Genomic DNA, 14,805 nt, shown 5'->3' with positions numbered 1-14,805 from the left:
ACACCAGCAGTAGCATTAGATTCTCACAGGAGCTCGAACACTACTGGGAACTGTTCATGTGAGGGGTCTAGGTTTGTGCTCCTTGTGAGAATCTAATGCCCCCCACCCAGTCCATGGAAAAATTGTCTTTCATGAAACTGATCCCTGCTGCTACAAAGGTTGAGGACCACTGTTTGTGTAAATGTAGTCATGCGGCAAGCAGTGAGGTTAGCCTCCAAGTATATAGTCGTAGAGTTTTACAACTAAGTTTTGATCTCCTTAGCAACATTCTGTCTTGCCTCGGGCTTGCAGGCCCCAAAGTCTTAGCTGGTAAACTGAATGTGATATTTTCTAATTGCCATGAGACACAACTTCAGAACTTTCCAACCTCTTTCGGCCTCTTTCTTGACCCTTACCTAGTAACCAATGCATTTTTCTTCAGATAAAGTAAAGTGAATTTGTGAGATTCCTCTTGTTAAAGCCAAGCATGTTGGCAGGTTGTGTAGGATGGACAAAGGTAACTTATTGGGGTGATCAGAGGAGGAAACATCTTTATTAAGAGTCACAAAAAAAGTTCTAAGACTACAGAACACTGCTTTGATCCTAAAAAAAAAAAAAAAAAAAGTCCACTTTCTGTAAGAAACAACAGAGTAAGGAGGTGTTATTGTGATTACCTGAAGCTTGAGGATAAATGAGTCCCCAAAAACTCTTAAGTTCTCTCTCAAATTCCTAAAAATTGTCTACCCACATTCCCTTTCAAATGTTTCATTGTTTCTGTCCTTGCATATTGTGTACAGACACAGATTGTCCCTAAGTAACCGCTGCACTTCTGGTCAAAGTGACAGGCCTGGTTCTAGGCAGCTTGGGGAGCAGCAGGAAATGTCAAGACCAATGCCAAGAGGTCAGCAGTGAGCACAGGGCAACTGGAAGCTCATCTTCCTCAGCAAAAAACAGTTCATATCTGAAGGTGGCAGTGGGGGTGTTTGGCCCTCTGAGCAAGGCATAAGACCAGGTTCTGACTTCTGAGGGCAGGAGGGGTGGTGGCCAAAATCTGAGGCCCAGAGTGGGCACCAGGATGACCAGAACCCAGGAGAACAGGCTGGGTTAGGTGGAGCCACTGGAGCTCAAAGTTTCAAGAAGGCCAGGACACTATTCTGTAAAAAGAAGAGAAAAATGCAGTGAGGACAGAGATGGGCCAAAGAGGGGTTTATTATTCCACGCAAGCTCCACCAGTTAAGGAAGAGGACTGGGGCCCCCAACAGGAAAGAGAACAGAGCTGTGCCCACCCCACACTGATGTGAGCCAGGGCAGAGTCCTGGGCGCTATCCCAAGGACTTTTGACCAGCTCCCATGTGAGTCACAAGCAGCATTCACACTTACTGACACGCCTTATCATCAGACAATCACAAGTCTGTGAGGTTAATGGGACAAGTGTGTCTCCATTTTTCAGACGAAAACACTTAGGTTCAGAAGAGTTAAGCTCTAAGATTATACAAAGCAGCAGCAGCAGGGCTCAAATCCTAGAGTTCTGTTGCTGAAATCTGTTCTCCTGTGGGCATTGACTGCTCTCCACATGCCTCGGTCGGCTCTTAGCTCTACTGAGTTCCAGAGTTAGTTGATTGACCGAGGAGCCCCACACTGACTACACTGGGGCTTCAGTCTGTAGCCTTCCTGAGGTGGCCCCCAGGGACTGCACTTTGGTTTCCTGCTGCAATTTGGGACAGGGCTTCCTTCTGCCTGTCCTAAAGAGATATGCAGTTCAGGGCTGGCCCCTCTGGTGAGACTCTTTCATGGACAATGTCAAAGGGTTTAAGGATAGGAGTCATCGAGGAGAATTACCCCTGGGTTGAGAGTAAAGATTGATCATTATAATCCTGTTCTATGATTTGAAAGCAATTTTTATGATTTTGGAAAGTTGTCTATTTTCTATAATTTTCACTTTCATCATGTTTAATATAAGAATGTTGATCAAATAATTTTCAAAACCCTCTCGTTCTCGCATTCGATACTTCTTGGTTTTTAAATGGTATTCCTGGTGTCAGCCACTCCCTTGCCCCCAGGAAGGAGAAATCTCCTAGCATGCCTCGGTTCAACCCCTGCAAGTGCTCACTGGAGCAGGCCCCATGGTGCTGGGAGAGCTACCCTCATCCCCAGAGTCCACCCACCATCCCTCCCCCTGCACCACCCTCCACGACAGCCTTCATAAACCCCATCTGTAGGCCTCACCTGAGCAGAACACAGCTACATCTTCCTTGTGGGTGCAGTCATGATACCCCCAAAACCTATGCCGGCAGTACTCCAAGGACTGTTCTTTCCCTGAGCAATGAACATCGTCCAGCCAGATGCGGCCAACCCCGGGGCCATAGCTCTTTCTGTCTTTGGGGGATGGAGAGAGGGGCTTCCCACAGCCCAGCTGCTTGCACACCACCTGGTCCTCCCGTGCCCCCCAGCCATCATCACAGACGGAGCCCCATACGCCCTTGTGCAGCACCTCTAGTCGTCCAGAGCACGGCTTGTCTCCTGCGAGTCTCAGGTCAAAGGCATCTGCAGGATGGACAAGGATGTGGGGGTTGAGAGAGGAAGAGAAAGGAGAAAGAAATAAGAGGTTCAGTCACATCTCACCAAACGTCGCCAGCGTGTGTGGACCTGCTCGTGTGTGTGTCTGTCATTAGAGCTCCTTCTCGGTCCCGTGTGGTTCCAGCCCCGCAACCCTAGGCCTGCTTCTCTGACTGGGGACTTTTTCTTCCAGTCTATTTTATAAATCCAATATATACTATTGACTTTCTAGTAGGTTTTAAAATTCAAAGAACTCAAAATCAAAGATACATAGACTGGTGTGTCCGGTCCCTAGTATGTAGAAGTGAAGACAACTACAGTTCATTGTTAATGTAGTACTGAACATTATTTAAAATTTTTTCATATATAAAGTCAGGTATTATCCCTGTTCTAAAAACAAAAGAATTGGTGATAAGCACAATAAAATAAGTTTGCAACGGTCCTTTGGTACATGAGCAGTTCTTTGTAAATATGGTCTGGATGGGATTCCATGTAACGACATCTGTGAATGAGCCGAGTCCTGGACACACAGCGTTACCTTCACACTCGACCCAAATGTGCTCATTAAAGGTGCAGTTGCTCTTCCCCCGAGGCCTGGCAGGGCAATCCTGAAGGGTGACTTCTTGTCCTGAGCAAGACATCTGGCTCGGCCAGATGGGTCTTTGGCCCTGGACAGATTCTTCGCAGTGTTTCTTGGTCAGCACGGCCCGTCCGCAGCCCAGCTGGCGGCACACCACCTTCGCAGCCTGGAGGTTCCACCCCGTTTGGCACACGGCGTTCCACTTGTCCTGGTGCTTCAGCTCCACTCGCCCCTGGCAGTGCCCAGGGCCATCGGCCAGCCTCACATCCTCAAAAACTGGGCTTTCCAGGTCTGGGGGTGGAAAAAAGGGAAGTGTCTGCTCCCTGTTAGAACATAGGCTTCTCAGAAAGGGGCCCCGTGGACACATCTCGAGCCTTGGTGTTCAGTATAATCCACTCTAAGTTGCCCAACGCTGCCCAGCAGAGGTTTGAAGAAAGAATGCCTGAGCACATCAGCATAGGAAACACCATTGCTCTGTTCCGGGTTGAATCGCAATCATTTCTGTAGCATTTTAACTTTTCAAATTATTTTCACTTTCAACTTCTCCTTTGCTGCTCACAAGAGGCAGTTAGAGACATTAGGAAGATTTTTTTAAAAAATGAAGCACAGGGCGGCACCTGTGGCTCAAGGAGTAGGGCGCCGGTCCCATATGCCAGAGGTGGCGGGTTCAAACCCAGCCCCGGCCAAAAAAACCAAAAAAAAAAAAAAAAAAAAAAAAAAATGAAGCACAGTAACATCCCAAATGTGCCTACAACAACCCAAAACTCTGCCTCCGTGTTGACGTTATCAGCTGGGTAGCCTAGATCAGTTCTCCTGACCATAGGAATGAGACTCCAGCATCGGGGCAAAAAGCAATGTTTCTCAGGAACAAATTCCGTGGGGAGACAAAGAAAGAGAAGACCCAGACTAGTCCCTCAGTCAAATCACAGTCTAGAGGACAGAAAGTACACACAAGAGGGAGGAATTATTAGTACCCAGACAGGAAAGTAAGGGATGCGGAGTTGTGTCTGTCTATCAATCTACTGTCATCTACCTGTATGTGTCTCCTGTCTACGGATGACACGGAAGACTCCTTGAAAACTGAAACTAAACAAAAAACGCACACATTTTGTGAGCTGGTTTCTTCCCCCACAACTCCACCCCCAGCTCCAGATACAGAATACGCTTTTCAACAATCTTTAGTAGTTTCTCAATCTGTGCATGTGTGTGTGCGTGTGTGTAAATAACAGAAACAGGTTCGACTGAGAGAGAAGCATTAGCCCGACCACATGGGAGTAACAATTCTAAATGAGGATATTGTTCATCGCCAGGGCTCCTGACTGAGGAGGTATGAGAAGTGAGGGATGGAGGGCAGTTAACCCTGGTGTGAAAGTCTGTGGCCGGGAAGAGGAGTGGCCCTGTGAGTCTGCAATACTCACTCTCACACACTGCACCAGCGGCCTCGTCAAACGAACAGTCGAACACATCTTCGTCTTTCTCGCACTGAGCCAGAGTTTTTTCCGTCCCACTGCATTTGACATTTTGAATAAGGACTTTCTGCTCTTCTTTTGGTAATGGTTTATATAAATTACCACTGATCGCTCTCTTGGCCGCACCACAGCCCAACTCCTGGCACACCACAGCCACGTCAGCCATGTCCCAGCCATCATCACACACCAGGCCCCACTGGCCCTGCTGCTCCACCTCCACCCGGCCCTCACAAGGGTGGGAGCCTTCCACCAGCCGCACTCTAGGTGGGGACCCTGCAAAGAGATGGGTATTAGCTGGAGATCCGGGATGAGCCCAGGGGGTGCTTGGGGACATACTCAGTCAATTTGGGACCCTTCTGCCCTTGACAGAGGTGAGTGGGGTTGAGGGGCCAAGAAGGAGGGAGCAGGAGGGAAGGCCAGGGAGAGGCTCTTGGAACCCCACCTCTGAATTCTGGTTCTGCTACACCCTTAATTGTGTCTTCAAGAAACTCCACTTCCAGATACCTAGACATGACTTCTGAATTTTTCAGTATGAAGATTAAGGGAGAGATGCTAGTTGAAGATCCAACAGACTATTTGGAGTCTCTGGTGGTCAGAGCCAGAAGGACCTACAGAGACCATGAAGACCATCCACTCCACTGCTTCACAGATGAGGAAAATGGTATTCGGGGACATGGTGGTCCTGTGGTCACATGGTCCAGTAGTGGAAACCCCAGGCCAAAGCAGAAGAGTGAAGATGGTATCTGTTGTGTTTGTTCTTCTCCATGACCCTCTTTCTACAGCAGCCAGACTGAGGCAGGGTGTGTGCACACAACTTGGGCTGAACCACCCAGCTCTCTCTCACCATCAGTGACCCACTCTGACCCATCCTATGACATCGTCCCTTGTCTAAGCACCCAGTGGAGAAGAAATGCAGAGAGCATAGAGCAGGGAACGTCCAAACTGCAGAGTCTCAGAGCCACAGTATTTAACAGTTGGACTAAAGAACTCCAGAGGTGGCAGTAGGAGAGAGGATCCAGAGAGCCTCCAGATAACTTCCAAGGAAGCAAGGACTAGGTTCTGCTTCCTCATAGAACTCTGGGGATAGAAAAGAACAGCAGAAATGCTAGTGCCAAGACACGTAGGCAGAGTAGAGAGGGCTGTGTGGGGAGACCAAGGAAGAGCTGAACAGGTGCTGAGTACATACTACGTTTCAGGTATTGTTTCAAGAACTCAGAGAACACTGATGAACAAGATAGAACACACTGCTGCCCTCAGGAGCTCCTGGGAAGTAGGCTTGGACGTCCCACAAAGTCTCAGAGCAATCACACAACAAGGGCTGACCGTGTCCTGCCTTTGTGGAGTAGGTCGGTCAGTGGAGAGAATTCTCGTGCACCGGGAGAGGCCACATTTGGACTGGAGGTCTGTGGCTTATTGGGGTATAAACAGCTTAATAGAGGCCAACATGGGATACATGGGATGATCCAGCTGACTGGGTGGGTGACAGTGACTTTTCCCATTGCCTGCTTTGTCTCGATGCTGCCCAAATGTCCTGAAACTTGGAATCAAGCCAAGAGAAGTCGCTGAGTGAGAAAACTCATAACCTAACATTTATGTTTATTTCTTTTTGTTGTTCTCCCTTTCTTCCTTAATTTTTGGGGCGAGCAATATGAACTTGAAGGCTGGAGATAGAAATTAAAATTTTAACCATAAAAAACTGAGGAAAGTTTCTGGCTGGGCCTAGTGCCTCATATCTGTAATTCCAGCTCTCTTGGAGGCTGAGGCAGGAGGATCCCTTGAGCTCAGGAGTTCAAGACCAGTCTGAGTAACAGTGAGATCCCATCTGTACTAAAAATAGAAAAACTAGTGGGGCATTATGGCAGGTGCCTGTAGTCCCGGCTACTCAGGAGGCTGAGGCAGGAGGATCACTTGAGCCCAGGAGTTTGAGGTTGCTGTAAGCCAGGCTGACACCATGGCACTGTAGCACCATTGGACTGCAGAGTGAGACTCTATCTAAAAAATAGTAATAATAATAAGAAATAAGAAAATGAAGTTTACTGGCCTGTTTTGAACCAGAGTCTCTCTTCACGGTCCAGAAAACTTCAAAATCTCCCCTCCCCCGAGTGAGAAGGCCTCCCTCTCAGAAATCAAAAAAAAACTTACCAAAGAGTCCAGGTCTGGCACAAATAGCTAGAAAAGAAAGAAGGTAAAGAGTGAGGCCATGAAGTCAGTTTCCAAGGCTTTGTTCAAAGAACACGACACCCTTGCCAGTCTTTGTGAGACAGGGTGGTAGATACAAAGACAACATCATCAGTCCCGCTGGGACCTTCTTCTCCTGGGATGACCAGCCTTGAAAGACACAGATGCTGGCTGGCAACCACAGTTACCAGTTTGACCACAGCTACCTGACCCGGCCTGTTTCCTTCACATGGAATGGTGGCCCAACAACACGCAACAATCAATTTGCTTTTCTATTCTGGTGGATTAGAGTGATGGGCTATCACTGCCTGAAGTAAATGTGTGGCTATGCAGCCTCTTGGCTCAGCAGAAAGCTTGGTGCTCTGGTGGAGGAAAGTGAAGCTGCCCTGGGGGCTGCAGAGAGTAGACGAAGGCGGAGGGACCTGCCCGAACAAAAGGAAGTCCCTGGCATTGCATTTAGACCTGGCCAGCAAACTCTCTGTAAAGGGAGTAATTATTTTAGGCATTGTGGGCCATATGGTCTCTGTTGCAATGCTCAACTGTCACCACATAGCATGAGAGCAGTCGTATAGATGTACACAGATGAGCATGACTTTTATTTATGGGCACCGAAATTTAAATTTCATATCATTTTCATGTTTTATAAAATACTATTTTTCTTTTGCTTTTTCCCCACCATTTGAAAATGTAAAACTCATTCTCAGCTTTGCAGGCTGTAGTTTTCCAACCCCTGGTTCAGAGCAGCAACTCAGAAAGCAGCTCCATGAGTAGTTCCTGAGCACCGGATCCCAGACCCAGCGTGTGTCCCAAGCACAGGAATCTCTGCCCACATCAGCTCCAGATGGGTAGAGTCCTCTACATGGGGCTCCCTCCTAAAGCTGTGGGGTTCCCAGGCCTCGACCTTCAATAGTCCCTGCTTTTTCACCCACCATTTTCACTATAGAACTCACCCACCATCTACCTTGTAGGATTTTTCTGAAAAAGCAAGTATCTTTGGGCCCCCAGCCTAGAGCTTTTCAGATGGATCCAAGTACCTCAGTGGCTTATCCTGCAATATTTTCTTCTCCTGGCTTCTAAATAACTTCTCATTAGCCCCATGCCCTTAATCTTCAGAATGTGACAACTGTCAGACTCACTGAGGCCTTATCTAACTGTCTAAAATCCAAGACTATGTCATGAATTTGACATTGTCATAAATATGACATTGCATAACCCCACCCATAAAACTTGTATACACATAAAGGAAAGTGAGCATGCCGAGTCTGATACTCAGGTAAGAAAGTAACAGAACCAGTAAGGGACTTAGAAACTCTGCAGCAGGTGGGCAACTGCAGGTGGCACAGACCAGGAAAGCTTCTTGAAGGAAGGGCAAGTGCAAGTGAGCCTGGGAGACCCAGAAGGATATCCATGAGGCAAGTTAGCTGTCAGGTACTAAGGGGGATGCGGATGTTTCAGATAAGACCAGCTGCTGGGGTTGGACACATCAGTGCCCCTGAGAGACCCATCTAGGCTTTGGGGATGCACTAGATCAGTGGTTCTCAACCTTCCTAATCCAGCGAACCTTTAATACAGTCCAAAGGGTTCGCGACCCACAGGTTGAGAACCGCTGCACTAGATCATCAAGGCAGTAGACATGCCTGTGACTGATCAGGGCAAGGATCCTGCAGGCATTGTTATGCTCTGATATTGTTATCTTATGAAAAGACTCCTAACAAGCTTTTGAGAACATAATATTATCTTCACTTCAGAGAACAGAGAGCAGGGTCCACAGGAGTTTGGTAACTTATATATTCAGACAGCTGAGAAATCAGAGTCAGGGAAGAAACCCAGGTCTCTTTGTCTTTGAAATCTCTAGATTAACCTAGGCAATAAGAAACTGGGAAAAATTAAGGAAAGAGTGTTTGAAAGAAACACTTTTCAGAGGAAAACAGACAACATGATCAATGAAAGGTGATGGTCTCGCATTTCGACTTTCTTTCATGGCTCTACCTGCTGCCGGCACCCTGGGTCTACTCCTTTGTCTTCTCATAAGTAGTATACTTAAGGAGATTTATATAAAGAGAGAAGCGGATTAAAGTCTCATAAATCTATCAGTGAATATATAGGGAAAGAGGAAAAAATCTGGTAATCTAAGTAGATTATAAATGGCGTATAGACAAAGTGGCTTTATGGAGTTTAGAACAGCTGCTGTATAGGAGGGAAGAAGAAAACCATTCTTGATAGTGCCATCCTTGGGGCAGCGCCTGTGGCTCAAGGAGTAGGGTGCTGGCCCCGCATGCTGAGGGTGGTGGGTTCAAATCCAGCCCCAGCTAAAAAACTGCAAAAAAAAAAGGAAAGTTCCATCCTTGAATAGCATCCTGAATCTCTGTCAAGTAAACAGGGGGAGGATTCTAATCAAAGTTCCAGAAAACTCTGAAGTTTAAACCAACAGGAGCAGAGATACTCACCCAGGATCAAGGAGAATAGCAGAGCCATAAGCCAGGCCACTGAAGGTGATGAGCTGAAATTTAAAGCTCGAAGGAGGCCCCTGAGCAGCAATATTTAGTTTTGGCCGCAAGTACCCTTAATAGGAGGGAGAGAGGCAGGTCCTGAGTGTGTCAAAGTGTCATCAGATGACCAGAACCAATGGATTCAGGGGACAGAACTGATAGGACTGAAGTCAGCATGTTCCAGAGGAAGGGAGGTGGCCAAAACTGTCCAGAAAAATGCTACAAACAAAACTAAACTGAAGTAAACTAAAGCAAGCTATCATGACTTGGTCCTGCTGTAAGTCCAGCTCCAACCACCTCTGCTGCAGCCCCTTCTCTATATAAGCAGGGGAAACAGCACCCAGGTGGAAAGACAGGTGCCAAAAATGTGGTCATCTCTCATTAGAATACCAGGCAACAATCAGCCTCTAAGTATGATCTCTGGGGTCAGTCAGCCAATTTTGATTCCTTTACTCCAGAAGAAAGTGCCCAGAGAACACAAAGCCAGAAGCTATAGAATAAATACAGTGTTGTCCTTGGAGGTGCACCTCATAGGCCATAGTCCAGGATCAAAATGCCAATCTCTGCATGTGGGCTTAATGTTACTGCCTTCAAAGCAGCTTTCCCAGTGCTAAGCAGGAGGTCTGCATTTCCTCTATGTTTGGGCTATGTATGCCCATCTTTGGAGCAGAGAGGAGGCAGGTCCCTATGGTTATGGAAATCATGTTTTCTGGACTCAGGTTGTCCTTAAGTCTAAGGTATGATGGACAGAGATTGAGAAGAAAGACCCAGGGTATTCCCAGGCCTGTCCGCCATGTTGTCTTATTAGCCATAGCTACATTCAAGAGCTACTCAACTCCAGAGTAACCAGTAACTTCACATGCTCATACAGCCCCCACTGTTGCAAACCAGGTGATTTTTCCTCTGCAATGAGACATCTTAGCTTCTTTATAAAATTCAGGGCGCTCAGCCCAAAGCTAGATTCATTATAAGCATTCATCTTTAATCCCATGTTTATTTACTTACTATTCTATTCAATGAAAAAGCTCTTAGCACCCACAATTACCACGCGGTGTGATGCGTGGGAGCAAAACGTGGCTGAATAAGTGTAAGAAACTTCAGGAACATATGGAGGAAACAGTCACTCAATGCTAATCAGAGAAGCCTTCTCAGCAATGAGGACACTTGAGCAGGGGATGAGGATGAGTACAGGGGAGAATTGGAACGGAGACAGGCTTTGCTAGGCAGACACACGGAACAGCGCTGTCCACTTGAAGAACTGCAGGCAGTGGAGCCTGGATCACAGCCTGTTTGTGTCAGGGTCAGGGGTCACTGGTGCTGAGACATTAAACTCAGTAGATGATGTGCCAATGGTAACAAGGTTGAGATAACGGAGGGTCTGCTGCAAATGTGTTTGTCAATGCCACTTACTCACACCCTTCCCTCTCTAGGTTCGGAAGTGATTCAGTAATAGGCACAGAATTCAGAAAAGATTCAGCTTTCCTGCCAAGGAAGCTGCATCACCTTGCAACTGGGACCGAAGTTTATATTTACCGCCACTCTCGAGGAGCCAGGCGTGCACAGCTGAGTGTTGTACTGGACGAGAAAAGACATCACACGGCCCCAAGGCAAACACACCCACCGGACAGCACAGGACTCATGATCCAGAAGTATATTTCTCCCCCTCCTATGTGGACAATCGAGTGAAAGAAGAAGAGAGGAAAAAAGAAAACAGCTTTTCCCCCCATGCAGTATTTTATTAACAGAAGCAAGAGCATGAAGAAAGGAAAAGGAAGACTTTTCAGTCAGAAAGGACATTAACCTCATGTTCTGGCCACGGCAGGGGGGAGGGATTGGAAGGCAGGATGACCGTGAATTGGCCAAGAAGACCCATTCAGGGACCCCTGACTATTGCAGAGGGAGCAGAAGGGACTGGATTGGTGGCAGAGGGCCGCACCTCACGGTCATGGTGCTGGGGGTGAGATTGGGGATGAGCTGCTTCACATGGGCAGGGGGCTGTTTTGGGCTGAGAGCATCTGGAAAGCAATCAAGGTCTGGGGCAATGACTGAGAGGAAAAGGGACGCTGGATCGTAAGAAGTAAAATGTCTATTCTACAGCATTGGGTTGAAAACCCTGCATTTGTACATGGCGTCAGTGTTTCCGCTTGTGAACTCCTTCAGCCTGCAGTCAGAGGGCGGGTGTGCCAGGCTCGGGGGTGGGGGTGGGGTGTGGGCAAGGCTTAGAGAAGAGGGGAAATGGGCTGATACAAAGTGAAAAAAAGAAGTCAGTGCTGGGAAGGATGACCTGAATGAGGAAGGGCTGGGAAAAGGAAAGTGTTAGAAAGTTCAAGGTAAGGGAAGTTGTTTAAGGTTTCAGAGGAGGAGCAGTTCTGGGTCGTGACCAAGCACAAGCCGGGGGACTAGAAGAGAGTGAAGGTGAAAGTTTCAGAAACTGAGGAATTTAGGGAATTGGGAAGAGGTTATTAGAGGATTGCCCAGAAGAGCGAAGGGGGTGGGAGCACAGGTTGGGGAAGCCCGAAGCTGTGTGGAAGTAGATAATTGCTGGGAGGACATCGATGTGTGACACACGTCAGAAGCTAGAAGGCACACTGTCATGAAGGGCGAGCTCTGTGTCCTGCTAGAGGGTCTTCAAGGTGGAGCCCCTCTGACCAACAACGGGATGTGTCCATTATTCGTGGGCTCCATGAGAGTGAGACACAATCCCTTATACTTCCCGTGCTTGGCCTGGAATGAACACATTGAATGACTGTGCCATCAGAGAAGGGACATCACCGAGCTCTTAGAGCATCGGAAATGCCATCTCTTGGCTCTACTCCTGCCCACCTTCTGTCTTGTGTGGCGGGCAAGGACTCACATTTGGAGAGGGCGTAGGGAGACTAGGCTTCCCTGGGCCACCTTTCTAAGAGCTGTGACCCTGCTGCAGCAAGCTGTGGGTGTGGTTGCTCGTTCTGTGCAGAGAGGCACTCTCCCCACTCTGTGGCTCTCACTTGTCACCTGCCTCCTCCCCTCATAGTGCAGGGTGGAGAAGGAGCTCAAAATCATGTCACATGAGAACTAGATCTAGGCCTCAGGGGTCAGGGAGTGACCACAGTCTTTAGGATTTAGAATAAAATTGTTCTGTGGGACTCTGGAGGTGAAAACACCACCTATACATGGAAACTATAGGGAAACATTTTTAAACTCATCATGAGAAAAAAATGAAGACAGAACAGCCGTCCCAGAGACCATGAGCCATCTACACCTGTGGATGTTCCACCACTGTTAATATTCACAGATACTCCATTACCTATGTCCATTGGTTATTAATAATACATTTTTAAAATTGCCAAATCTCAGGGTTGTTTACTTCAAAAAACATTCTAAAAAAATAGCCAGGCATTGTGGTGGGCACCTGTAGTCCCAGCTACTTGGAAGGCTGAGGCAAGAGAATCACTTAAGCCTAAGAGTTGGAGGTTGCTGTGAGCAATGATGCCATGACACTCTACCGAGGGTGACATAGTGAGACTGTATCTCAAAAAAAAATTCTAATCCTTACAGGAGAGAGGTCCTAAGGACTTCTTAAAACTCTAGCACTGATTCTTTCAGCAGAGGGCCCTGGCTGTCCCTGGTGTGCTCTGCCCTAGACCTTTCAACCTGTGCTCTTCTGGACCTCCCTGGAACTACCCTTAAGAAGGGCCATTAGAGTAAGAAGGCTCAGAGTCTCTGGGCTTTGGGGACTGGAAGACCTGATTTCACACTTACTAGCTGTGTGACCTTAAACAAGATAGTTTGGCCCTTTCTTGGTAGTTTTGTTGGCTAGATCTATACTTTTTTGTGCTAGGATGATCAGTTTCCATTTCTGCCTTTTATTAAATAAATCATAACTTTTTTCTTGCTTAATCCTTGTTTATGTTTCATGTTTAAATGGGAAATCAAAAGTGACAGTAAAGCAAATAGCTCACAGTGTGACAAGAACTGTGACAAGAACCAGATAAGTGCCAAGCAGGGGAGCCAGCTCACTTCCTAATGCTAATTAGGTTTTCAAGGCCTTTCTCATGGATAGCCCTGGTCCTAAATTTAGACTCCATGAAAGACAAATTACTGCATTCTGATAAGGTCAGAACAAATAGTTCAGTAAGGAGCCTAATAAGAAAAGAAGAAAGGGGAGCTTTCTGGGGAGCTGGCCTGGGTTGGGAAGTGTCCCAAGGGTCACTGGACATCACTGCACTATGAAGCCCCTGAATAGAGGACTAATAGTGGTAAGGGGTGACAGGTGCTTACCCAGGGCACTGCGGCTTAGCCTTGGGAATGTTGCAGTGGGAAATCCAGCCCTCTCTCACCAGGGAGACTTGATGGGGTGATGGTCCTTCCTCTATGTGACCAAGAGAACCAGCAGTTCTATCCAGCCCTGGACTCCCCTCTCTGTGTGTCCATGTCATTTGTGTCACCTGCTGTCTAGGCAAGGGTGTCAATTTCCTTTTTCAGCTCCTTGCTTCTCTTTTAGGAACTGGAGCACATCACCTATTTCCAAAAAGAGGTTGGAAATGGAACAAAGAGATAAGAGCGACGTGAGTGGATGGCTGAAAGCAGGTGCGAGGAGGAGAGGAAGGGCAGACGGGGGTGTTACCCTCGCTCAGTGCTCAAAGCTGGGAATAGCATTTTAATCAAACATCAGTAATTTAATCACAAGTATTTACTGATTATCTCTTGTGTACCAAGCACTGTCCTAGTCTCTGAAAAGAAGGAGGACAAGTTAGGGATTATTTAAAAACAGTCTTTTCTTTCAATACGTGAGTACCATAGTAAAAGGCAGCAATTCTGAATGCTACAGCATAAATGGAAGAATTTGGGGATAATCTTTCAGGCATAGTCCCTACATTATTCTTGTAACTACTAGTAGAGTGTTCATTTTTAATATGCAGTTAATATGAATTAACATGTAACAATTTATTATGGTAATATTAATTAACCATTGTAAATATGAGGTACAATGAATGGTTATTTAATTAATATTTTAACTTATAGTAATATTTTAATATTAACCTTTGTCATTTAAAACTATCAAGTTGTGCATAGGGGCTTGAAGTAAATCTGGTAATAGAAATTCTGTATACAAATGGAGATGAGGACAGAGAAATATACAAATTGAAATACTGACACAGAGATAGGCCACAATACCTTTGTATTGCAGGGATAGACTCAAGATTCAATTTCTGTGAGACGGAGAAGAGATTCATTGGATTTGAATTTACTTTTATTATGAAGGAGTGATACAAATTTTCCACATTCTCTCTTCTCTCCCCTATAAAATCTTTAGTAGCATCTGTTTGATTTTAAATATAAATTTCCCAAAAGGTCTCAGTCTTGGTAGAAGCTCCAAGGCCTGGAAGAAAAAAATGCACTTGTGCAGGATGCGTTCAAAGACTGGGAAACTGGCTGCTGCCATCTTTGGTTCCTCCTATAGGTCAAGGCTTTATGAGACAACACCAATTCATTAAGAAGGAATACATAACAGGGAATTTCTTTAAAGAGAGTTTTTTGTGTGTAGTACCCAGCAACAAGACCCCTAAAGGCC

The 14,805-nt window shown here is 46.6% G+C and overlaps 1 protein-coding gene across 1 annotated transcript; it reads right to left on the bottom strand.

The window, feature by feature from the left end:
* Positions 1–511: 511 nt before the first annotated feature.
* CD5L (CD5 molecule like) lies at positions 512–9,347 on the bottom strand. The gene is made up of 6 exons (XM_053607914.1): positions 9,210–9,347; positions 6,727–6,753; positions 4,534–4,857; positions 3,074–3,406; positions 2,206–2,523; positions 512–1,133 (listed from the first exon to the last, which is right to left on the bottom strand). The coding sequence occupies exons 1-6, from the start codon at positions 9,235–9,237 to the stop codon at positions 1,129–1,131; spliced, it is 1,035 nt and encodes a 344-aa protein (XP_053463889.1). The 5' UTR covers positions 9,238–9,347; the 3' UTR covers positions 512–1,128.
* Positions 9,348–14,805: the final 5,458 nt, after the last annotated feature.

This window comes from Nycticebus coucang, chromosome 10 (genome assembly GCF_027406575.1).
Source record: "Nycticebus coucang isolate mNycCou1 chromosome 10, mNycCou1.pri, whole genome shotgun sequence".
NCBI lineage: Eukaryota > Metazoa > Chordata > Mammalia > Primates > Lorisidae > Nycticebus > Nycticebus coucang.
This window is presented reverse-complemented; position numbering and strand designations above follow the sequence as displayed.